The 26,637-nt window shown below is 40.4% G+C and overlaps 1 protein-coding gene across 1 annotated transcript in view; it reads right to left on the bottom strand.

Moving 5' to 3' along the window:
- CPZ (carboxypeptidase Z) overlaps positions 1 to 26,637 on the bottom strand; it is a 170,873-nt gene that overhangs the window by 46,142 nt on the left and 98,094 nt on the right. The window contains exons 7-9 of the mRNA XM_073610824.1: positions 15,311 to 15,469; positions 5,698 to 5,833; positions 3,954 to 4,093 (exon numbers count right to left, since the gene is read on the bottom strand). Of these exons, the coding sequence (XP_073466925.1) occupies positions 3,954 to 4,093; positions 5,698 to 5,833; positions 15,311 to 15,469 (435 nt within the window). The remainder of the gene's footprint in view (positions 1 to 3,953; positions 4,094 to 5,697; positions 5,834 to 15,310; positions 15,470 to 26,637) is intronic.

The following is a 26,637-nucleotide window of genomic DNA, read 5'->3' as shown; positions in this document are numbered from 1 at the left end:
CCCGGTGCACACAAATTACAGACCTCCTGCAATTCAGATCTGTAGCGCCGCTTTGGCTTTGTCGGAAAATATCGTACGATTCCGGAAATAGAAGTGGGCAAGATGCTAGCTAGATCCCTGAGAGAACAGAAACTGGCGACCTATGTGCCATATCTGACACTGCCATGCGGACCCAAGGTTACAATGCCTCACGACATAGCAAGGAATTTTATATCTCACTATACACCTGACAATTAGGTCTTCACCACAGGAACACATAGATTCCTACCTGACATCCTCCCATATGCCCCAACTATTCAATGTGGATAGGGAAGCCTTTGAAGACCCCATCACTACAGAGGAACTCCAGGGAGCCACAGAGGCCACTAAACCAGGGAAGGCACCAGGACCGGACGGCCTTACTGTCCAATATTATAAGGTTTTACTACCTTCTCTTGCTCCACTCATGATCAAATTGTTTAGCGCAAAAGGCTCTACCGCAACATTTGCGGTAGACACCTTACAGGCCCATATATTAGTGATCCCTAAGGAGGGAAAAGACCCAACCTCCTGTGGCAGCTATCGGCCGATTTCACTGCTAAATCTAGACCTCAAACTCTTTACAAAAATTTCGGTGAATAGGATTCTACATCTTCTTCCGAATCTTGTCCATTTAGATCAAGTAGGCTTCGTCCCCACTCGAGAAGCTAGAGACAATACCACCAAGGTCCTACATTTATTACATGTACCCAACAAATCCGGCACCCAATATATGTTCCTTAATACCGACGTGGAAAAGGCCTTTGATAGGATGAATTGGAGCTTCATGATTTCAGTTTTCAAGTATGCTGGCTTCGGCACCAATATGCTTCAGTGGATTTCCACAATTTACAATGAGTCAATGGGGTTCTGTCAGAACCCTTTAAATCACAAATGGAACATGTCAAGGATGCCCATTGTCGCCCCTCCTCTTCACCCTGTCATTGGAACCCTTTTTATAACCCGGATGTAACCGGCATAACGGTTGGAGATACCCAACACAAAATCTCGGCCTACGCTGACGACATGTTATTCTCCCTCATGAATCTTCTGATCTTACTCCCGAACCTGATGAAAGAATTTGAGAGATATAGAGTAGCCATCTCCAATCTCCAAATGAATTTCTCCAAGTCCGAGGTGATGGGAATCAATCTCCTGCAGCTGACTCTCTACAACTCCAGAGCAACTTTAAACTAAAATGGAACAGCACGGCACCGACATACCTGGGCACTCTTATCCCTCCCAACATATCCAAAATATTCAAATTTGATACCTAAATACCTGCAGTGAAATTCTCCCCAAACTACTATATATACATACATAAATGTTATTGAAACCTTGTTTTGTTAATTTGTAATATGTAATATATGTAATGTAATATATTTGCAGCTTACCAGTCCTTAAAGTAGAACTCCAGGAATTCAGCCACTTTCTAAAATGTTTTGAATTAATATGGATTAGTTCCAAAGATGTGCATGCCACCTCGTCGATTTATCTCTTTAAGTTACAATTTACATTTTTACTGTGTGCTGGGAGCATAGCTATCCACTATACTTCTCCTATGGTGGCCGTCCAGGTCTCAGCTCCTGCAGCTGCAAGGTCGTATGCAGCTGCTCTACACTCATACCCCCTCCTACACATTGACTTCTACGGGTGGTGAAAAAGGGGCCCCCCCATTCCTGTCGCCACCTTTACCAGGCTCTCCCACCAGTTTGAGGAGCTTGGTAATGATGCGACCACTTCAGTCGCAATCCCTAGGAAGAGTAGAAGAAATGGAAGTTCCCGTCCCTCTTCTATGATGTCAAAAACCAGAAGCAACAAGGATTTTGTCCGGTTTCGGTTTGTTTATTGACAGCAGATCTCGGTTTGATCAGATGCTGTGGAGGCCAGAGGAGAGATCTAGGGTATAACAGACTTCAGATCTCTCCATAAAGAGGACCTGTCACAGCCCATGCTATCACAAGAGATGTTGCTCATCCCTTCTGATATAGCAATAAACTTGCTAAAAAAGGTACAGTGTTAAAAACAAAAAACATTTAAATAAAATAAATAATGAAATTAAAAACATTTTAAAGCGACCAACCCCCTGTGCTCATGTGCAAATACGATTGCGCATGTAGGTCCCGCTCACATATGTAAACTGTGATCACACCACACATGTGGGGTATCGCCATGAACGTCACAATGAGAACAATAATTCTAGTACAAGATGTCCTGTGCAACTCTAAACTGATAATCTGTAAAAGCTTTTAAAGCGTCGTCTATGGAGATCTTTTAGGTACCATAGTTTGGTACCTATCTTTTTCATGGGCATATGCAATTTTAAATCATGATATGTTAGGTATCTTTACACAGCGTGACATCATCTTTTATATTTTACCAAAAATTTGGTATTATATCATGTATGTGTTCACTAGTATTCATTAAAAAATCTGACATAATCATACCGCCAGGGAGGTTAATCTCATAGCGGTGCATTGTTTTGCATAGAAATTTAGCGTTTTATACAGGCCATAATCATCACAATTATGACAAATCACGGCTTGCACTATCTTGCTTTGCATGTAATGAGTCTATTTCATATATTAGTTTCACCTTTTAAGTTGCATTAGTGAATTAAATGAACTTTTGCATGATATTCTAATTTTTTAAGTATCACCTGTATTGTAGGCCTTTAATTCTTAGTAATAACACACTTAAATCTGTCCAAGCAAGAGTCTAGAAGACATCCCAGGTATGATAAAGTTTAAAACACAAAATCATAAATTATAATATAATAAATAACTATAAATAATTATAAAAAAATAATTATATAATAATATTAAAATGAATTTCCCCACAATTCACTATCGCTCAATTCTGCAAGTGTTCTAATTTACTTTCGCTGTTTTCTAGCTGGTCTAAAACTGCTTTTGACGTAAAGGGACACTTTTTGGTTGCCATGAACAATCTCAAATTTCCAGGCAGCAAGAACTGCATATATAATATATATAATATTAAACTGCATGCAGGTCACTGGACAAAGCACTAGAGACAAAAGGGAGGTGAAATGATTTAAATACAGTAATGTAATCTGTAAGATTGCCTGCAGACACAGTGGGGGGACATCGCAGAATTCTGGTGACAAGGTAAGCAACCTGGACCAGGATCCTGAGATGCCATCCCGAGTGTGGCTCGGGGTTACCGCTAATGGTACTGAAATTTAACCCCGAGCCACACTCGGGATTACAGCCAAGGAGGTTAAAGTGTATTAAATCCAAAAAATTGTGCTTGAAATACCAGTGCACAATATTTGGGGGTTCTAAGTAATTTTTTTAGCAAAACAATGATGATTTTTACATGTACCAGAAAAGTGACAGAATTGGCCTGGGTGTTAAGTGGTTAAGTTAGAGTTTGAGAACCTCACAAAATGCATTCTATTAGATTATCACCTTAGGACTTGGCCAGTTAAATAAGTTAGTATGTTACAGGATTTTGAAGTGGAAATATTCTCTAGATTTCACTGCAAAGAAGGGCCTTTCTGACAAGTGATGCTATTTGGAGAAAGATGAAAAAGAATCCCTGATGGTGTGGAGGAATGCAAGATTGGCAGTCTTCAAGCTGAGGAAAAGAATAATGACATAGGTTATATCTGGAATTTGTTTCCCTTAAATGGTTCTTTTTTTTGTTTTATACCGGTTTGAGTTACTCAATTCCCACCTCTCCTCCCCTCCTGTGCCACTGCCCAGTACATTGGCCCATACGTCAAATATCAATAAGAAGGACAGTTAATAATTGGAACAATTGAGCACTTCCTCCTCGACCTTGAAAAGCCCCCCTCTGCCTTCTACACCATCCTCCCTACCCCAGCCTCATTCACAGAGACTGACTTCAAACTGACATAGAGCTGAAATATTGTGTCATAACTCTGCATGCTAAAAACCTGTGCACTGTACCATTTCAATGAAGCTCAGCAAAGATTCTTTATTGTCTTTCCAGGCCGTATACAGTTCATCCACAGTTGGGAACTTCTCACATCCCAGCTCCAGGGTAAGTTCAAAACAATTTGTGTGGAGATAGCTGAAGTCTGACATTCCTGGAAGAGAATACGATTATATGAAGCCAGTACTGACATATCACATACTATATGGAATATGCTAAGAGAAAAAATAGCTGACCTTTTGTTTTTTTAAATTAGAGTTAAAAAAAAAAAAAAAAAAGTGGTCACGCATTGAACTGACTATTGTCAAGAGTGGGACATTCAATGAAAAACTGAAGCCAAACTTTTTTTTCATTTTGGATAGAGTATAGGAGGGTTAAAACCTCTTGTCATCTGGGTCCCGTTGGGGAGTTTAGCTCATCCTGTACCATAGCCACAACAGGATGTGAGAAGAAATCTCTTCAAAGTGAGGGAAATCCCACTCAAGATTTTGGATTTTCTTTCACTTTTAGTGATAACGGTCACCAGGACAAATCTCCCTAACAGGGAGAACAATAAAAACCAGACAGGTGTTTTAATCCCTCTCCACTCTATCCAAAACTAAACAGAAAGTTTTCTACTTTGAGACGATACTTGGGATGATTGGCGTCATCACTGTGTTTTTAGGGTGGGAACAGTCAGCAAACACTGACAGATGAGAAACTTGTACTAGAATAAACAGTATCAAGTAAGGTGTTGAAAAGTAAGCACTATAAAAAGGTACAGCAATGTTCTTTTCAGGGCCACAAACATCATAAGGTGGCCCCATGGGATTTCGAGCCCTGGCACCCCTTGTTAAAGCTAAATAAAATCTATTTAGCTGTTGCTAGTGTTTTTTGGTACTGGGGACTTTCTTGGATCTCCTTTTTTGTCTGTTTCATGTACCCCCCTTTACTGTATCCAGGCAGATTCACAGATATTAGCTGTCACTGGTTGCTCATCACTCTCGGATTGGGTAGGGACTTCTGGAGGGAAAACCTGCACCCAATTTGAACTCTCACCTACCTTCAATTATCTGCCTCACGATATGAGATCTTCAAACAAGACCAACTGTCACATCCACCCTTACCTTAGTCGCAGCTATCCTTTGTTAGGGGTACCTATTTTTGCTCACTTTTGCAGGTGGACAGTGTGATTCAGGACTTTAATGGACTGTTATGTTCAGTTCAAGCCTTGGTGACTGAGCTTTGGTGTTTGTTATTTGTTTCCCAAATGTTCTTGGCTTGATTTTAGTTAAATAAAAAAAAAAGTTTAATGGAAGTTTATTAAGCAATGTATTTATGTGCTTTTAACACATATATTTTCCAAAGATATTTCATGTTTGTTGTTTCATTTAACTAACCTTTTATTTCATGGGGTTTATTATTATTTGTTTAAAGGGGTGCTTATAGGGTTTGCAATCCCATGCCTTGTTAGCATAAAAACCTGTAGCAGTGCAGTCTGAAATTCCTGAAACTCCGCTCCCCCCCCCCAACTTCCCCACAACAGCTCTCAACGCCCAAGTGACCTGGCCCAAATATTGTCACATAAAGGGTAGGGAGGCAGACCTAAGCCTTAGAGCACATGACATCTTTCACAAAGTTGGTTCTGGCATCAGAACACATTGTCGGGCATACTCCTATCAGGTAAGTGACATGACTAAAGCTATTGGGATTTTTGAAGCTAAACTTCAGCTTTAACATTTAAGCACATATGGATTTTTTTGAATAAAACAAACCTACCTCCACTGAAGCTGTACCACTCAGCACCATTAATGATGCCCCCTTTTCTTACAAAATTTCCACCACATCTTTCTGTTGCTTGGTCTGACATTTTGGGATGTGAAGCAACATACGTCTTCGCAAGCATAGTAAATACCTGAATATGAAGAAACATTGGCACTTATGTGTAAAGGAATCAAATTACAACATATGCTTTCATTCAGGTACTATCCAATCCTCTCTATAGAAAGTTAAACCCTCCGTGCCAGAATAATACTAAAGATATTTTGATTTGGAATCGGTAAACAGAGCACTTCAACATGAGAAAACGGTGACTCAAAATGAACTATGTTTAATGCAAATTGTTTCTCTGTATACAGGCCTGCAATCGGTGGCCACATTTTTAAAGGATAAGTCCATCTTTACAAAAACAATAATAAGCACAGGTTTTGCAGGTTAAAAAATATGCATTTAGTATTTTATTGGTAATGGACCTATAAAGCATTGCACCCACAATCATCAGATCATGGGTGTAATGCCACAGTCCTGCAGCTTGTCTGTGTATCTGTCTGTCTGTACCTCCAATACGGCTGGGCAGTTACAACCTGATGAGAAGACTTAATGAACTACCACACTACTGAACAGCGCCCCGGTAGTTCATTGAGAACTAAGAGCTGACAGCCGCAAAGGCTTGTAGTTTTCTGATTCACAGAACACTGTGATTGGATGACACGGCTGGGCAAGCGAAGCCTCACATAGCTGTGTTTTTTACAGATTGTGACAGCTAGTGTGAGAGATAAGATCGGGGGTTCTGGGGGAGTGGGGGCCAGTGCATCTGTAACATGTTACACCCTGAATATGGGTGTAACATGTTACAAAAGGTGAACTTATCCTTTAAAGTGTTTGTAAAGTCTAAATGATAAATTACTGCCAGACCCTCTATTAGAGTCTGGCATACCACACTATGAAAGTCATTTCTAAAAATGAGCGTTGTAAATACCTCTTTAGTGCTATCTTCAGGCTGGTCAAGTGACTCGTGGCAGCTTATCAGCTCCGATACATGACTTCTGCAGGAGGGGCCTCTGAAGTCAGCTGGTGAGATCACATGGCCCCCCCAGAAGCCCTGTCTTAGAGCTCAAAATCGGCCACGAATCACGTGATTGGCCCAAAGATAGCTCTAAAGTGGTATTTACAACGCCTGTTTTTAGAAATGACTTCATAGTGTGGTATGCCTAGCTCTAATAGAGGGGCTGGCAGTGACCACTGTAGGGTTTTCATTCTTAATAATAGCGGCGGGGGGAGGGGGGGTGTAGACAGAGAGACAGAGAGTAAGGGAGCTGACAGGCAAGGAGGTGGGAAGGAGGGGGAGAGAGGAGAGCACAGAGGACAGATGCCATTGATGGAGGGACGCACTCTGACCACGGTGGTCAGGGCTCAGCAGCCCTGATTTTCGTGGTCAGTACAGAGAGGGGATACAGGAAGTGGCAAGGTTCAGGGAGGGGTTTTTTTTTTACAGTTTAGAGGGGGGCAGATTACACAGCACAAGCACTGTGCTGTTTAATCTGCTTTAAGGGACCAGGACCTGAATTCTTTTTTTTGGGTTAACACTTTAAGTCCAAGTACAGCTTAATAATGCAAATAATTATGTAATAGATGTATGTGGCTGCAACTTCATACATGAAAATATGCAGAAATGGTCGAGTTGTAGTTTGACCAAATGGGGAAATTGCATATTGTGAAAATTTAGCCTACACTAAATTAATGCTTTGGGAAGAGGAGGCACAAGGCATTTGCTGTATGCAGTAAATACATACACCAAGAACTATTTGATGCTATCAAGTCAGCATAGACCAAAATCCCTTAGGAACATTTTCAATACTTTGTTGAATGAATACTGACATTCATTTAGTTTCTATCTAATACTAAATAGATGTATCTAAAACACTAGCCACTGTGTTAAAGCATCGTAACTACCTAATGCTCTCTGACCGCTATACATTATGACAAAACAGGTATTTTACACTCCTATTTCCCACCATGAAATGACTATAGGCTATTGTCACAACACAATTATATTACACTCTATATAGACTTAGGACAATACATACACCAAACGTGACATACATACAGACCATGGTCACAAAAATGTTTTATCATACAGTATCTAGACTAAGGACACTAAAGATATTCAACATGACATTACTACAAGCCGTGGCTATATACAATTCTATATAGATATATGACACTACAAATACCAAACATGACATGACTACAGGCCATGATTACAATACAATTCTATTACACTCTATATAGACTTAGGACACTACACATTTTTAACATTATATGACTACAGACCATGGTCATATATAATTTTATTACACCCAATACAGGACTTAGTACAACACAGATACAAACATGACATGACTACAGACCATGGTCACAATACAACATAGACATTACACAACAGATAACCAACTCACAGAAATGTGAAACATTACAAATATACTTCATTAACTGACTATAACTTTTACAATTAACATAAGGAACTATTATGCCGCATACACACGGGCGGACTTTTCGACGGACTTTCCGACGGACTTTCGAATGAACGGACTTGCCTACACACGATCAACCAAAGTCCGCCAGATTCGTACGTGATGACGTACGACCAGACTAAAATAAGGAAGTTCATAGCCAGTAGCCAATAGCTTCCCTAGCGTCGGTTTTTGTCTGTCGGACTAGCATACAGACGAGCGGACTTTTCGACCGCACTCGAGTTCGTCGGAAAGATTTGAAACATGTTTTATTTCTAGGACTGTCAGACTTTTGGGGAAAAAAAGTCAGCTGGAGCCAACACACAGTCGAATTGTCCGACGGAGTCCGGTCCGCCGGACCTAGTCCGTCAAAAAGTCCGCTTGTGTGTACGCGGCATAACAAATCAACTACACTTGACTACTTTGCATTATAATATTATTATTTTACATCTTATATAGACAAAGAACATAACACAACATGACCTGACCATGGATATTCATAACAAAATTCACTAATGGAAGCAGATTTTTACAACCTCACAAGATCTGTCCATTTGACACAAAATCTATAGGGACCTTGTCAAAAGACAAACATTTAGGCTTCCTTTGATAACTTTCTAAAACAAGGAATTTTGACTTACCAAAAAATTCCATATCTTGGAGTACAGTACAGGACACCGGCAGAATAGTCATACACCATGGGTTATAGGCGTGTACCTTCAGGTTATTGCATGCTGGCAAAGCTTTAGAGGATACACCCTTTGAGTGCCTCTCCTACAACCCTACCTCACTCTGTGAATCCTCAGTTTTGTAGCAAGCAAAGGAAACCCAAGGAAACTAAGGGGGGTGGCCTGTGTTCTGTATTGCACTCCAAGACCTGTAAATTACAGGTAAGTCAAAATCCCCCTTATCCTAATCATACAGTACATGACACAGGCAGAGTATTCATACCATAAGCAATGAATAGGAAGGAACAAATATAAAAAATACAGTATACTAAACAGTATACACTATTTTGCACCAACCAAAATAAATTTTATATATATATTCTCCACTGTCACGTGTTCCCACATTTTTACAAAATACAGTGTTGAAAACAAATGTACCCACCTTTTTATGTACCTGTTTTTTGTATTATTCTATTTTATCGTCGCTATCTTAACATTCTTCCCCATGATTTTATTTTCACTAATATATTTTTACTAATACATGTTTGATTTTACTAATGATTTTACTAATACATGTTTTTCCTCGATTATTAGTAGATTTATGATTGCCCTCTTTATCCCTTTCTTTGTTAATGATCTTTATTACATATCCTCAGTACAAATGTTTGGAATTTGATAGTGATACAATTGTTTTGATATTTATTTATTTAATTATTTTTAGGGTATATTAGGGGTCAATTTATTCTAGGATAAATATTAGGTGATATTATAATTGGATTAAACTAATTATGATTTTTTAGAATTTGATGTATTGTACATTTTATTAATTAATAGGGGTATTTTTTGTTGGAATTTTACTAATTTCTGCAATAAACAGGCAAATTATTAGTTAATATATTTTTCATAGCATGATTTATTTGATATTTAATATCAGCATTTTGTACATGTGATTGGTGTTATTTAAATCATTTTTGTGATTGATGGGCACTTAAGTAGTTGTTGAGAGTGGAGTCTAATGGTGGGAAGAGCATTGGATCTATTTCTCCTAAAGCCGCGTACACACGACGGACATTTCGACCAGACTGGTCCGACGGACTTTGAACGGACGAACTTGCCTACACACGATCACACCAAAGTCCGACGGATTCGTGCGTGATGACGTACACCGGACTAAAATATGGAAGTTGATAGCCAGTAGCCAATAGCTGCCCTAGCGTCGGTTTTTGTCCGTTGGACTAGCATACAGACGAGCGGATTTCTGGGTCCGGTGGAGTTATGACGTAAAGATTTGAAGCATGTTCCAAATCTAAAGTCCATCAGATTTTCGACTGGAAAAGTCCGCTGAAGGTCCGATGAAGCCCACAAACGGTCGGATTGTCCGCCGGACTCGGTCCGTTGGACCAGTCCGGTCGAAAAGTCCGACCACGTGTACACTGCATAAGAAGTGGAAGGGTTGTGAGTAGTCCGAGGATTTGAGCGGCTGGCCGGCTGATTGCTGCATCCTGCTGCTGCATATGCTCTCCACGGGAAATCTTGCTTCAATGTGCCCCTTCTTATTGCAGTCTGAGTAGTTTTTTTAGTGTCTTCAATAAAATTATCAAGAAGTTATAACACCATCTGAGTTCTCTGGTGCTTTTTTTAATATATCCATCTGAGGCATTTGTGAAGTGGTGGATAACAGTCTAAATACTGTACCTGACATGAGCCTTGTTTGCTTAATATGTTCCTAGATGTGGTGGCAGGAGCACATTTTGATGTACCCTACTCATGCACCTGGGAAGAAATACTTGATGCAGAAATTGTTTTAGACAACACTCCATTGTACTTTGTATTTCTTTGGACAATTGTTGAATTTTTCCAATCCGCTTTCCAGGTGCCAGTTTTGCGATGTGGACTGCAGAGACCACTGGACAATGAGTTTCTGTCCAAGAGATGATCTGATTTTCTTCATTTAAGGCAGCTAGAGTTCTGGTGCCCACTTGATGGCTGATGTAAGCCACCGTCATGGCATTGTCTGACTACACCCTGATTGAGTGCCTTTTCAGAAGGGGGTCCAGTGCTTTAGGGCTGCTCTGAGCTCTAAGATTTTTCCTGCTTGGCTGGACAGGTGCAATGGCAAATCAGAGGAAGGACCCTGCTTCTTCCAGGCAAAAAAGATATTTTGTTGGAAAGTTCATGATTAGAATTGGGTGAATGACTATAATATTGCAGAAAGTCAAGATGTGATAACAGATTTACTAGTTGCGGGTCGGGAGGGGGTGGGGCTGGGCGCCTCCCGTCCACAGTGTAGATCCCAAATGGGGTGGACGGGTGGGTGCCCGGAGTCGCGCCTTCTCACCAAGGAACACAAAAGTGATATAGTTTAATTGCCCCAAAATCATTTCCATAAGGATAGACAGATACAGAGATGTTATACCTTGCTAGTAGAGATGCTATAATTTGCCAAATGTAACTTTTGCAGGCCATGTTGGCCGAGATGTGCCTTCCCTTTTTCAATTACCTTTTATATACAAGAAATGTATATTGTATATTTTTCCATGTACTATTTTCAATAAAAAATATTGGAAAAGAATTGGGTGAATGGTACCGCTTCAAAGGAGGCTATCATTAAGCCTAAAACTCTCATGAAGAATCTTAATGTGAAATGTCTCTTTGCGCTCAGTTCTTGGGCATGTGCATTTAGAGAAACAACTTTCTTTTCTGGTAGAAAGACTTTTGCTTGGGATGTGTCAAGGACCAGACCCAAGTATTCCAGATGAAGGGAAGGCTATAGAGCAAATCCGTTGAAATTGATCACCAAGCTGATGGCCTGGTTTATCTGAATTGTCTTGGGTCATCTAAATAGCCAGTGACTTGGATGTCCTGAGTTCTGAGCAAGGCAAGCAGATGTGCTAAGACCTTTGTGAGCACTCTGGGAGCAGAGGATAAGTCAAAGATCAATGCAAACTGGAAGAGGTTGTCTGACAATGCAAAGTGAAAGCGCTGATGAGTTGGTAAATGGTAACATGTAGATAGGCGTCTTGTATGTCCACAGATGCCATGTATTCCTTTATCTAAGAGAGGCAACCACTAACCTTGCAGATTCTAAATTAAATGTTGACATTTGTTGGGGGATTTTAAATCCAGAATAGGACAAATACCACTGATGGGCTTTGGTACCCTGAACAGGTTTGAGTAAAAATCCTTGAACCTCTCTTGTGGGAGTACTGGCACAACTACTTCCTTTGATGAGAGGTGGTTTTTCAAATCTAACTGCCCTTAGGCAGTTTTTGGTTGATTTGAAAGTAGAAAGCAGTGAGGGAGGTAGAATTTTTAACTCCATTTTGTACTCCTTTAAAACAACCAATTGAACCCACAGGTCTGTGATCCAGAGAGAGGCAAACTGTAACAGATATCAACCCCATACTTAGCAGCGAGGGGATCCCTTCATTGTGAAGAGGGCTTTGGGGAAAGATTGGTGGCCTATGTGTGCCAAGCCTTACACTGAAAATAAGGGCTAAATTTAGATTTTGAGTACAGAGACAATGAGCTTTTCAATGTTGAAAAGCATGTTGCGTGAAGCTTTCTCTTCAATATAGTGACAATCTGGAGGAGAAAAATCTTCAGCAGCTTCCTCCCATACTACCCCAATATCCTCTTCATTTTCTTCTGTGTCTTCATCCCCTAGCATATCAAGATCTGACATTGGTTGAGAAATGAGAGTAGGAGAAGAGGCATTTTGGGCCCTGGAGGAAGATGCCTGTATTAAGGCCATAATTTGTCAGATTGTCAATTTGAAATAGAGCTAGAATTGGACGCTGAGACTGGAGTTAGAGCTGGTTTTTGGTCCATGCAAGGGAAACATCATCACTCATCACTGAATGTTGTGTGGGCTTTCAGCAGAGGGAAAGTTCCCCTGCAATTTTCTATTGATGCCCTTTTACCTGGTTTCCACCTACAAGTGAGGGTAGTTCCCCATGTGGTACTCATGGAATAGGGTGCGGAGTATATGGTAAATGTGTCCATAAGGAGTACACAGTAACTCAGGTGGAGTACAGAAACCAGATCATCAGTATAAAAGCCAGGCAACTAGCTTTTTTTTGTGAAAAAGATTGACATAGGGAGCTTATGTATCTCTTAGAAACACTTCTATTAGGTTGTACAGGCATACCCCACTTTTAAGTACACAATGGGACCATGACTGTAAAAAGAAAATGTACTTTTTTCACGTCTCAATGCATGTCCTGCATTGCAATAGTCATTTACAGGCATAACTGTTTACCTTGGCAAGCTGGCTGACCCCAGAATCAGATATGTTGTGGTTCTTGGTCCCCTTTCAGTGCTCCCCAAGTTTGGTGTCCCTGTCACTTATGGTTCAGGAGCAGTGTCATGTCAAGCTGACCAAGATTTCCCATAGACACCAATGTTAAATGTTAAAAACTGGGAGCAGTGCCATGTCAAGCTGACCAAGATTTCCTATAGATGCCAATGTGTCCGTACTCCCGAGTGTACGTAAAGTGAGGGTACGTAAAGCAGGGTATGCTGGCATACTCTACACAGACATACATCACTATATCTATTATCATGGCTTCACCACTGGTCAGAGTTGTAATACTATCTATATAACATTATATATATATATATAATAAAATTATATTACATTATATACAGACCTAGTACACAACACCTCCATCATGTATCGCACCTCCAGAATAGTATCATACCTCCATCATGACCTGACCCATTGGGCATGATTATAATACAATTATATTACACTATATACAGGCCCAGTACACAACACCTCCATCATGAACTGACCACTATGCATGATTATAATACAAATTTATTACTCTACATACAGGCCCAGCACACAACACCTCCATCACCACATGACCACTGGTCATGATTATAATACAATTCTATTACACTATATACAGGCCCAGTAGACAACAACTCCATCATGACCTAACCACTGGTCATGATTATAATACAATACTATTACACTATATACAGACCCAGTACTAAAACCCTCCATCATGACCTGACCACTGGGCATGAATTTAATGCATTTCTATTGCACTATATACAGGCCCAGTACACAACACCTCCATCATGAACTGGCCACTGAGCATGATTTTAATACATTTCTATTACATTTTACACACTATATACAATCCCAGTACACAACGCCTCCATAATAACCTGACCACTGGGCATGATTATAATACAATTCGATTACACTTGTACGCCGGTTGCTTACTATATTGTATGTTTTAGTTAGCTACTTGGCTGGCCAGGTCAGGGGGGAGGGGGTTAATGTTTCTTGCCACCTTCCCTGATCACGTCGCAGGCTTTTTCAGGGGTCCAGCCTCCCTCCCATCTAATACAAAAGGGAGGAGGTTTGGGTCCCAGGGGGCATGAGAACAGGAACCTTGCTAATGTTTGCTGGGACCTTGTGGTCCACTATCAGAGTACCAACTCATCGGGATCCCCAGAACCATGGACACCTCTAGAGATAGAAATAGGACATTTATTCATGTTATACATGTTCTGCTGAATTCTCAGTAAAAAATATTTCAACGCTTTGAGCCTGATCTGAAGTCATTTAGGGGTACATGTTGAGTCTTGGTGTATTCCTAAAGCACCATGGGGTATGTGCCACACCACTTCAAAAGGTTCATGGGTAACCAAAAGGAAGAACAGCTACAGCAATCAGTTGTTTGCATGGTACCTGGCAAGGTGACAGGTCCTTCGGTAGCGAGGGGTTTGGTGTTCTGACTCCCTCCCTAGGTGTCCATCTCCTCCAGTCACCGGAGCAGTTCAGTGTTACAGAGATCTAACCCTGATCACTAGGTACCCGTAAGGAAACAGTCAACTTAGAATACATATGAGACCAGTGTTTCATTCCGTTACTGGAAGTGAAATAATGGAAGTACACATGGGCTGGTGGAATGGGCAAGGGCTCTGCATGTCCCTCTGAATGCAACACATACATCAGTTACAAGTGTGTAGTAACGTGGGACGAAACATCTATGGAAGAACTCTGCACATTATTGCTGCATACAAGTGGCTCATCTTTGAATCGGGGACTGCCTTAATGTTTGATTCTTTACATGACTGCAGCCTCCACCTGGTCCTGGGCATTGGGGAGCATGCCTTTGGGCAAGTTGTTACCCCACATGCACAGGTGTAGATAGACCTCGCCCTCACACTATATACGGACCCAGTACACAACACCTCTGTCATGACCTGACCATTGGACATGAATATATTACAATTCTGTTACACTATATACGGACCCAGTACACAACACCTCCGTCATGACCTGATCACTGGGCATGATTATAATACAATTCTGTTACACTATATACAGACCCAGCACACAACACCTCCATCATGACCTGACCACTCAAAAAACAACTTAGCACACTTCTGTATGTAATTTCCACTTACCTTTTCATCTGGAGTAGGAGAAAACATCTTTTCTTCCAAAGGGTGCTTTGAAAAGTCATAAGGATAGCTGACTACCAAGTCACCACCATGAAGACTGCCAGACAAGACAAATGGGATGTTCCTCATCCATTTCATGACAGCTTTTGTCTCTGGTGCTACCTATGTGGGTAAAAAACACATTCCACAAGAGTTAGCTTTTTGAAACAAGATAAAGTGTATTTATGTAACAAAATGTAACCTGGGGGTCCTAGTTGAACACAGACTGGGCCATAGCATGCAATGACAAGCAAGGCAAGCAAACTATTACCATGCATTAAAAAGGGAATTTACTCCTGAGATAAAACTATAATCACACTACTTTATAAAATTCTAGTTTGACTACATCTGGAGTATTCCGTCCAGTTCTGGTCACCAATCTTCAGGAATGATGTGCTAGAACTAGAGAGAGTCTAAAGAAGGGCAAGAAAATTAATAAGGGGACTGGAGGACCTCAATTACGAGTAACGACTACAAGCACTAAACTTAGGCTCCATTCACACCAATGTGTTTTTTCATGCTTTTTGCAAAAATGCAGGACATATTTTTTAACATGGGTTCCTATGGAATACGTTATACGTTCACATCCATGCATTTTTGTGCTTCTGTATTTTTGGAACGGGTAAGGGACTTTTTAAATGTAAAACGCTGCTTTTTTTGCTTTTTTGGTTTAATAGACTTCAATGGAGACGCTTTAGAAAAGCACGTAGTGCATTTATAGTACGTTTTGCATTATTTAATCTGCCCAACAACAAATTGGGCAAATAAAAAGAAAAAAAAAACATAAAAAAAAAAAGCATCAAAAATGCATGTCCAAAAATGCGGAAAGCACAGCAAAAAGCACTGCAGAAATGCTCAAAAGCAGCATGCATAGGTGTGAATGGATCCTTATTCTCCATGGAGAAGTGACGCTTGGGAGGAGATATGATAGCGATATTCAAATATCTCAAGGGTGATCCCAGCATAGGAAGAAAACAATTTAGTCTCGGGTAGTGTAGAAAGACACAGGGCCACTCAATAAGACTGGAGGAGAAGTGGTTCAACCTTATGCAGGGGGTTTTTCACTGTCAGGGCGGTATGGATGTGGAAATCTCTTCCACAATCGTTGTTGCCAGCAGGAATTATTGATAGTTTTAAAAGACTCTTGGAAGTACATCTTAGTAAATACAATATACAGGGATATGGGAAATGATTGTTGACATGAATACAGAATCGCATATACACCAATCACACAGGTTGGACTGGATGGACTAGTGTCTTTATTCAACTTTACCAACTATGAAACTATAACCGTACTAGTCCTTAGGGGCAGTGACTGCATTTGTTTTCTTTTTTTTCCCAAGCTCTTTTCCCTGTATATTTACTTGGTGATGTTGTCAATAACACACTTCCTGTCCTAGGGTGACAAAGCTTTCTCAACATACAGAATCTATAAGCAGCGTTGTCATCCTAAGACAGAGAATGTGGTAGGATTACAGAGCAGCGCCCTCCTATGTTGAAATGTACAGCGCTGATAAGACTGGTGAGACAACACTGCAGAGTGTACAACTTATGAGCTCACTGGATTTCTGACAAGAATATGTTTTTTGGGGACTTATTATATGGTATATTTAACAGACCAAAAAGACAACAAATACATAAAATTCATTATCAGGGTATACTTACAGTATATACTATTACATTTAAAACAAATTATAAATCCTGCTGTTTACAAATTTTTACTTTCTTTTTTTTTGTCCCTCTGCTTTTTTTGTTATATTAGTCATTTTACAGCCAGTTGAGAATCTGCCAGGTTGCACAGAAATTGTTTTCACCAAACGGAAAATTCTGTCAGAGTACTGCTAAACGGCCTGAAGTTAAGCTGGTCAGCAAAAAAATTAGCATTAATAAAACATTAACAAGTTTATGGTTTCCTACAAAAAGTAGGGCTAGAGGAGGATCGTAGGACCTGTCAGAGTCATAGTTATGTGTTTTTTGCTTTTTGCAGGGAAAGCATTATCCATGTATTCGTGGCAGCATAATGGCATAGTGGCTAGAATGTATACCTTGCAGCACTGCAGCAATCAGGACACAATTTGCATGGAGTTTTCTGTGCTTGCACGAGTGTCATGGTGGTAGGTTAATTGGTCCCAGTATATGTATGTAATGTATTAGCATCTCTGTGCTCTCCAGGAGATGGAACCTTTATCCAACTAATAGCTCCTCTATTGTCGCTATACAGCCCCACATGGATGATTAGATGGATATCTCATGTGCTCTTATCTGACGCCCTATATTGATTGGTGGAGCTCTGGCGGTGTGAATATTCACCTCTATGGCCAATAAGCATATCCCCTATCCTCTCCTTTACTGGGAATGAACCCAGAATTTGGAGATACACGGCAACAGCTGACGGTTGCTTTTATGATACAATAATCAGCATTTTGCAGTGGAAATATGAACCACAGAGTTTTTTCTAATCATTTAAGTCTACGAAAGCCTCCTTCAAGATAATAAGACCCCGTTTTTTCTGTATTCTCTGAAACCTGGATGTGTCCTGATGAAGTTCTTTAAAACGAAACGCGTTGACGCACCGGGGTTTACATAACGTATATCTTTCACACAGATGCTTTTTAGATTGTTTATCAATGTCTTTGTCATTTATACATTTGTATTTAATAAAATTTACTGTATTGTTATTTCGTATATGAATTTGTTTGATTTGCTATGCTTTTAAAGTCCGATTAGGGGTTCTCTAAACTACCCCCCCACTTCCCCTTTCCCCTTTTGGTTTGACTGGCAATAGGAGTGTTCTTTACTCTTTTTTATATTTTGATCTGTATGTAATGTATGTGAAAATGGGACCTTAGATTGTAAGCTCCTTAAAGGCAGGGACTGATATGAATGTACAATATATAAAGTGCTCTGTAAATTGTTGGTGAAACATAAATACCTGTAATAAAAAAACAAACAAAAAAAAAAATCCACATTGCAGTGCATGATTTCTATAGGGGTCTGCATTAGGAAGGAGAAAATAGAGGAGAAAATATATTAAAGAAATACACTCTACTACCCTAATGATGCCAGTAGAAGGGAGGAGACATGACACCGCCTTCTGGTGTCAGTCCAATCAGCAGCATGTAGACTGCTGATTTTTTAAAAAAAATTTTTATAAACGGAACTCTGGGAACTACATGAAAGGCACCCCTGTAGTGGGCCCTCCCCTACGCACCTCATTTGTCACTCCGCACAGGGTGTGCCAGTGTGCCTGAGCACACCCTAATCAACTCATGAACATTAGCATTATCCATTTGTGTGCCAGTGGGAAGATAGGAAAGATCTCCCTCTTACCGTCTCTGCCATAAAAGAAGTGCTTATGCACTTTTCTTTCACAGTGCTGTCGGGAAGAGCCAAGGTCATATATATGTAGACAGTGACACACACACACGTGTGTTTTTGAGCTTTAGGGTGCACACCCTAATGCAATAGGCTGCGCACACCTATGTCACTCCAGCAGGCTTCCTCCATGCTGTGCAACCGCCCCCCCTCCGGCCAGTGGTCGAACACTGATGTCACCAAGTAGGGGTTTGTGACCCCACTGTGCGAAATAGCACTTTGTCCTTTACTAGACTACTCCACATGGGCTAGGCCAGCTGTGTCCAACCTGCAGCCCAAGGGTCGCTTGCAGCCCAAGATGGCTATAAATGTGGCCCAAAACAAAATTGTAAATTTACTTAAAAATTTAAGTTTTTTAGGACTTTTTTGTAAAAATGCCTTTACACTTAGCAAACACAAACAGCTGAAGAAAAATTTGACAGTGTCTCTTTACTAGATACATTTTATTTTCCTATAGAAAAATATTCTTGTCAATCACGCATTATTCGTGTAATTAGCTTTTGGAAGCACCTATATTGGTGAGCAACTATTTTCAAGGATGAAGCACACGAAGAGCAAAATTAGAACCAAAATATATGATGAGCACCATGAGAATTCATTGAGAATTGCCACTACATCCATCCAACCAGATATTGATGCATTTGTTTATCAAAAACAGTGTCAAATATCACACTCGTTTTATGTTGTCCTCTTTTACTTTTATAATAAAAATAGTACAAAAAAAAGTTGTATTACTCAGATAGGTACATTATCTGTATCAGTGATTGTTAACTTATGATCTGCCCAACTCATCAGCTATCCTTATTGCTAGTGTATTTTTTATGCACTCTTCTTTCAATGTGGCCCAGGAAGGTCAAAAGTTTGGACACCTGAGCTAGACCTTTGGGCAATTTTTGTTACGAGGTCTGTATTACACACTGGCCCTTTTTAGTTATTTTTTCTGCTTGTTCATCACTGTACGTATTTTTGTGTCTTTTTTTCACTCCACTAATGGGGGTGTCAGGGCAGCTCTGAAGCCTAGGGGATGGATATGTGGCTCTTAGGTTCCTTCTTCCTTTGGCTTGGGGGGTCTCTAATCAAGAGAGTCCCTAAAATAGTACTCAGTGGTCAGCTTTGGCTGATTAGGAGGAAAGGGTCTGCCAGACTTTTTGGCTAGGTGAACCAGAGTGCTTTGCTGTCATCAGAAATCTTGCACCCCAGGTGGTTAGGGAAGGGTCCTTCCTCTTCAGGAGGGGACCATATGACACACCCTAACGCATTTTTTTGGTTCACTTTGATGTTTAGTTTTTGCACACCGTGAGCTCAAAAAAAAAAAACAAAGGAAAAAAAGTGCAATGCAGGATCAACAGCCCTACATTGTGCAAGAGGATAGCAAGGGCCTCCCCACTACCCAGGGTGTCTCTGCTGCAGCTTAAATTGGGGTGCCTGGACTTCAGCTTTAAAAGGTCATCTATAACCATATTTCAGTTTCAGTTCAGAGTAAAAGCTAAATGTTTTATTACACCACCAGCAAAGTTTCTGCAGCTGCATTTCCAAGTCCACAAAGTTACCGGCAGCTATTATGATATGGTATCAGCGTCCCCGCAAAATTTTTAATTTTATGATTATTTCACAAACAATAAGGCAAAGTAATGGGAGTTCGTTGGGGGAGGGGAAGCATGAAGTGGCAACAGTGAGAGCCATAGCTCTCTAGAGATGTATGAAGCCACAATGTAAAATCAGCCCTTGTATATTACAGGACTTTAAGAAAAAAATATATATTTTATTTTTGATTTTATGCCAAGTTGTAATGTAATGTAATTTTCTGATTAAAAAAAAAAACAACAGTACACAAAATATATTTTACATCTTCTCTGGGAAATAAGAGGAGCCAAGCAGCCAAATTTGTCAAAAATATTACAGCCAATGCCTTTTTGTTGCCAGGAGAAGAAAACATACCTTGGTTCTGTATAAATGCACAAACTTTTGCTGGGCTTCTGAATTATGTGATTAGTTATCCACCATTCAGCCTTTCATGTTATCCAGATTAATTTTGATCTCATCACTTAATAATTTTAACTTTTAAAACCAGCTTACAATAATTAGTAACCTCTATTATTTTTTTAAACTTAGGTTTTTCATTTAAGACAGTTCTGCAAACCGAAAAGGAATAGGGAACAGTTGCAGCGGTTACAGATAATATTAAATCACGTGTGTGTAGCTTACTATTTATAGGGAAAATGCTCAAATGGTTTAGAAAGAGTGACATCTTGTGGAAGAACAATCGCAATCAACTTCTAGGCCAATGGTACCATCTTGTGGAAAATTGTTATAATGCACATTGTACTGTGCATGTGTTAATAACAGATTAGTCCCCAAATGCAGTTATTTATTAAGGCAGTGCAAAAAAAACAAAAACAAACAAAAAAAAACATAATTTACCTATAACTGCTTTTAATGAGTTGCCAAAAGTTTTCCATTTTAATTACCCTACTAAAATGGACCTGAACTCAAAAAGTGAAGATCTGCACTTTCATAGAGCAAACATTGTCTAAAGTTGGCCATACACTATGGGGTTCATTTACGAAAACTGGAGAGTGTAAAATCTGGTGCTGCTCTGCACAGAGACCAATCATCTTCCATTTTTTTTTGTCAAAGCTCTGCACGGAGACCAATCATCTTCCATTTTTTTTTTTGTCAGAGCTTAATTGAACAAGCTGAAGTTATAAGCTGATTGGCTGCAAAGCACAGCTGCACCAGTTTTAGTAAATCAACCCCTGAGTCCAACAGATTCCTCCATCCACGCTATACAGCACAGATGAACAAATCTCCCTGCTGGGCTACTGTATTCTGACAGAACACCCAAACAGTGGCTGCATCTGATTTTCCCTTCAGCTCCTGCGTTTTTTCAAATGAATGATATCAGGCAGGAGAAAGCCAATAGAGCAACTACAAAGTAAATTTCTGCCACTTCATCAGATAAGAAAAGAGGAAATTTGAACAGTGTATGCCCAGCTTTAGATGTAGGCTAAAAGATTTACTTTTTCGCTTGAATTCCTCTTGAAAAACTAGCAGTGCACTTCCTGGTATGTGAGTGTACCTACAGCATAATAGCTATATATCTGCAGCAGAAAAAGTCATCGAAATTAGTGCTGCCTCTGAATGCTAAGCTCGTGAGATTTGGAGTGAGATTTGGTGATGTCACTAAAATGAATGAATGCTTTTGATTTACATTTTCTGCAGATCTGTGCTTTTTAAACTTCTCCAGCTGGTTTTGAATATTCCCCTTCTAGGTATTAGATCACCAGTCATCAGCGAGCCTACTGACAATATTGGTAACTGGTCCTTTACTCTCTGTTTGCTTTTTTTTGGGCACAGCTTCCACATTACAAATCCTTAAATTAGGTCTTATGATGGTATTTCTTGTGTAAATACTAATGGGTTTATTGAACTTAAAGTGTTATTAAACCCAAAAGCAAACATTTATTTTACTGCAACTTACCAAATCTTAGAGGAGATGGCTGCATTCGTTTTCTTTTTTAGGCTATTTTCTTTCCTATTTTTGACCTGGTGATTCTGTCAGTGAGTCTGTTGTTTGTCAACAGAACAAGCTCTCTCATAGCAGGTAGAGTGTTTAGTCAAACCATTTAACAATGACAGGGTGCTTACAATGATCAGCTTTTATTTATTTATGTAAAACCTTTATCTCAAAAGAAACAAAAAACTGTTGCTGCAAGTTATAAAGTGTGAGCTGGAGCTTGGCTTCAATTTTATGGTGAATATCAATCTGCTAGTACATCTAACACCCCCCCCCCCCTTGAATTTCAATGCTGATGTCCAAAGGTGTCCCCTGTGCTCCTTCATCCGAATAGGAGGTACTGTAATACAGGTGTATTACTGGCCGGATCACCAAGTGAAAGCAGAGGAAAAAAGTCTACAAATAATTAAATAAAACAAATGCAGCCACCATATCTAAGGATTGATAATCTGCAATATATTATTGTCTTGGTTTTGGGTTTAATGCCGCTTTAAAACCTTCCCGACCAGCCATTACAGCTGTACTGTGGGGCTCCCCTGGGCAAAACGACATTACCTTGCGCCACTTCTCCTTTTGGCCACTAGCGGGCGCGCGCCGCTGGAGGCACGCGTGCCCGCGGCTCACCCCTGGAGCCGATGCGAGTCCCCAATGGGAGCGTTGACCGCCCGTCACCCGCGATCGCTCCTGACAGAGCGAGAACCGGGATCTGTGTGTGTAAACACACAGATCAGGGTTCTCTAAGGGGAGAGAAGACAGATCGTGTGTTTATACTAAGTATGAACACCAATCTCTGTCTCCTCCTAGTCAGTCCCATCCCCCCTACAGTTAGAACACACACTAGGGAACACAATTAACCCCTTGATCGCCCCCTAGTGTTAAAGGGTTGTAAAGGTAAACATTTTTTCACCTTAATGCATTATATGCATTAAGGTGAAAAAACTTTTGACAATACCGCCGCCCCCAGCCCCCCCATTTTACTTACCTGACACCTCGAATCTCCGCTGCTCGTTCTCGTCATCTCTATTGCAGCTCAGCCTGGTCGCTGATTGGCTGCAGTGGATGGATTGAAAGCAGCGCAGCCATTGGCTCGCGCTGCTGTCAATCACATCCGATGACGTGGCGCGCCGGGGGGCGGGGCTGAGTGATACAGCGAGCGGCTATAGCCGCCGGCTGTATCACGAGAGCGCGCCCGCAACAACTAACCACCATGCGAGGGAGCTCGCATTAAGGTGGTTATTTCTTGCGGGGAGGAGCTGAAACAGCCGCCGAGGGACCCCAGAAGAGCAGGTTCAGGGCCACTCTGTGCAGAACGAGCTGCACAGTGAAGGTAAGTATGACATGTTAGTTATTTAAAAAAAAAAATAAAATAATAAAATTACCTTTACAACCCCTTTAATCCCTTCCCTGTCAGTGTATAATTGTCACTGGTCCCAAAAATGTGTCAAAAGTGTCTGATGTGTCCGCCGCAATATCACAGTCCCGATAAAAATCGCTGATCACCGCCATTACTAGTAAAAAAATAATAATAAAAATGCTATAAATCTATCCCCTATTTTGTAGACGCAATAACTTTTGTGCAAACCAATCAATATATGCTTATTGCAATTTTTTAGTTTTTTTTTTACAAAAAATATTGTAGCAGAATACATATCGGCCTAAACTGAGGAAAACATTTGTTTTTTTTTTGTTTTTTTTTAAATGTGGGATATTTATTATGGCAAAAAGTAAAAGATATTGTGTTTTTTTCAAAATTGTCGGTCTTTTGTTTACAGCGCAAAAAATAAAAACCGCAGAGGTGATCAAACCAAAAGAAAGCTCTATTTGTGGGAAAAAAAGGACGTCAATTTTGTTTGGGTACAGCATTGCACGACCGTGCAATTGTCAGTTAAAGCGACGCAGTGCCGTATCGCAAAAAATGGCCTGGTCATTGAGCAGCCAAATCTTCCAGGGCTGAAGTGGTTAAAGACAAAAAACTATAGAGAATATTTTATTTAGCAGCAAATGATTGATTTCCTACTCATTGACTGTTTGGCCCACCTGATTTACTGCCTGCAAATTGGGGAGATTGAATACCAATAATTACATATCTTGATTTCACATTTAATGGCAAAACCGGGTCTTGGTAAAATCTACATTATTTATCATATATCTGACAGCTATAGCTCAACTTTTGCACAAGAAATAATGAACCACTGATTTTCTTCTCCCATTGATTTCTGTGGAGGGTTAATTATGCTTATTGCATGGTCTCACATCCAATATATAGTACAGTAAATGTGGATAATAGAATTTTTGTACTTACCATAAAAATCAATTTCTTAGAGTGCATTGGTGGAAAGACAAAGCCTTTAACTTTCAAGTTATACTGCTGCCTACAGGACTATACTGTAGCACTGGCAAAAAAAAAAAAAAAAAAAACACAACTGTAGAACTGCCCAGAACAACCCCTTCTACTACCAGCAAGCCTCAGTTTTGTAGAAAAAAGCAGTACAGAGAGCATGGTCACAAACACAGAGAAGTAGGAAGACTTGAACTTTCAGGATGTCCAAAAGAAGTCCAGCTGAGGGGTGGGAAACACAGCAAACAAATGTGAACATGCCCAACAGAAAAGGAAAAAAAGAGCACTGCCTGCATCTCAAAGAGCCACCTGAAAGACCTTATACCCAATGCTGGCATCAGATGAGGCCGAAATGTCTACCTGGTAGAATGTGTGAATAGAAGACCAGGTGACAGCTTTGCAATCTGAGAAACAGTTGTTTGATCCTTTAAAGCCCAAAAAGCGCTCACAGGTCTAGTAAAATGCTTTTTGACAGGAAATTATGGAACCCAATCAGTTCTTGAGACCATAAGCTTAACTGATGGTCTGTGTGAGCCACCTAAAAAAGCTGGTGCAGCCTTTCAAGCTGTATCAAGGATGAAAAAAACGGGAATCGGCCTTTCTGGAAAAAGTAGAGTCTGAGAGGCAGACTTGCACGGTTATAATTAAAACCTAACAAGGGTTGGGAATCTCCTTTTTAAAGAACTGCGTCAAGAAAAGAAAGATGGAAAAATAATAACCTGTTAATGTGAATGACAAAAACTACCTTAGGCAAGAAGGAATTCCTGGACCACAACACCACTTTTAATTTTGGTAAACCAAAATGGATTCTTTGCAGGACAAGACCACCAGCTCAGACTCTTGCCTTGTAGAGGTGATGGCTAAAAAATACCTTGTGGGTGAAAGAGGAATGCCTAATGAGTTCAAATGATAGTTTCTAAAGAATAGAGGGAACAATATTTAGGTCACATGGAATAAATGAGGATACGACAGGGTAACTACATTGGAGACCCCCTGTACAGAGGTCTTTATATAGGAATGAATGGACAAAATTCTCTTAAACAGGGTAAAAAGGGCAGAACCCTGACCCTTTATATTGCCAAGAGCAAAATGCTGGTCCAGACCCAGCTGCAAGAAGTTAAGGATTCATCCAACAGAAATTCCTGGGGTGGAAGCCCTGAGACTCACATCAAGTAAAGTATGTCTTTCACATCCCAAGATAGACATTACAGAAAGCAGACTTCTCAGCCTTAAGAATCATAGGCTTCATAGATTCAAAAAGGCCTCTGTCCCTGAGAAAAAAATGCAAGTACTAAGCGCAATGTGGATCTAAGGGGTATGTAGATAAACACAGTAAGGGCAGCTCCAACTATTCATCCAACCAGCAATGAGACATTAGCACAAAACAACAAATAAAGGAGCGCTCCCTGCCCTGTGGAAGTCAATAGAGCCACAAGCCCAGGAATAGATAAAATCTAAATTCACTTTAATGTACAGTTAAAAAGCATGACATGCAGGAGTGCTCAGACTGATATATCAGAAAGCCAGTGGAGACTGAGAGCAGAAACACATAATCCCAAAAGCTGAAGGATGACATGATCCTAAACCATCCAAGAGCCTCAGCATAGTGGGAGAAGTGTGTGGATTACGGGCGCCGGGTTCATTGAGATGGCGTGTCCACCAGAAGTCAGGTGACCTGGAACTGGATGTGATGTCATGCACCTGTTGGAAGATTGCCCAAACGTCGGCTGGTGAAGGCAATCATGATGATCTGAGGAAGAGACAAGCCCCGGAAATATGTTATCATGATGACCGGATTCTCTCCTTTGGTTTGGCATGGTCTAAGTGTTCTCCAAGACTTCCAATTTGCCCACACCAGCCGACATTTGGGCGATCTCTTGCCAGGTGCATGACATCATATCCTGTTCCGGGATGCCTCACTTCCTGAGGATGTGCCATCTCAGTGACCCCGGCTGTCATAATCCACACACTTCTCCCACTGTCCTTAGGCTCCTGGGGGGCATAACCTACTGTTGAGTACAGGATCATATGTCATCCTTCAGCTTTTGGGATTATGTGTTT

Source organism: Aquarana catesbeiana, linkage group LG01 (assembly GCF_042186555.1).
Source record: "Aquarana catesbeiana isolate 2022-GZ linkage group LG01, ASM4218655v1, whole genome shotgun sequence".
In the NCBI taxonomy this organism is placed as follows: Eukaryota; Metazoa; Chordata; class Amphibia; order Anura; family Ranidae; genus Aquarana; species Aquarana catesbeiana.
The sequence above is the reverse complement of the archived record's forward strand: the minus strand, read 5'-3'. Positions and strand labels throughout refer to the sequence as shown.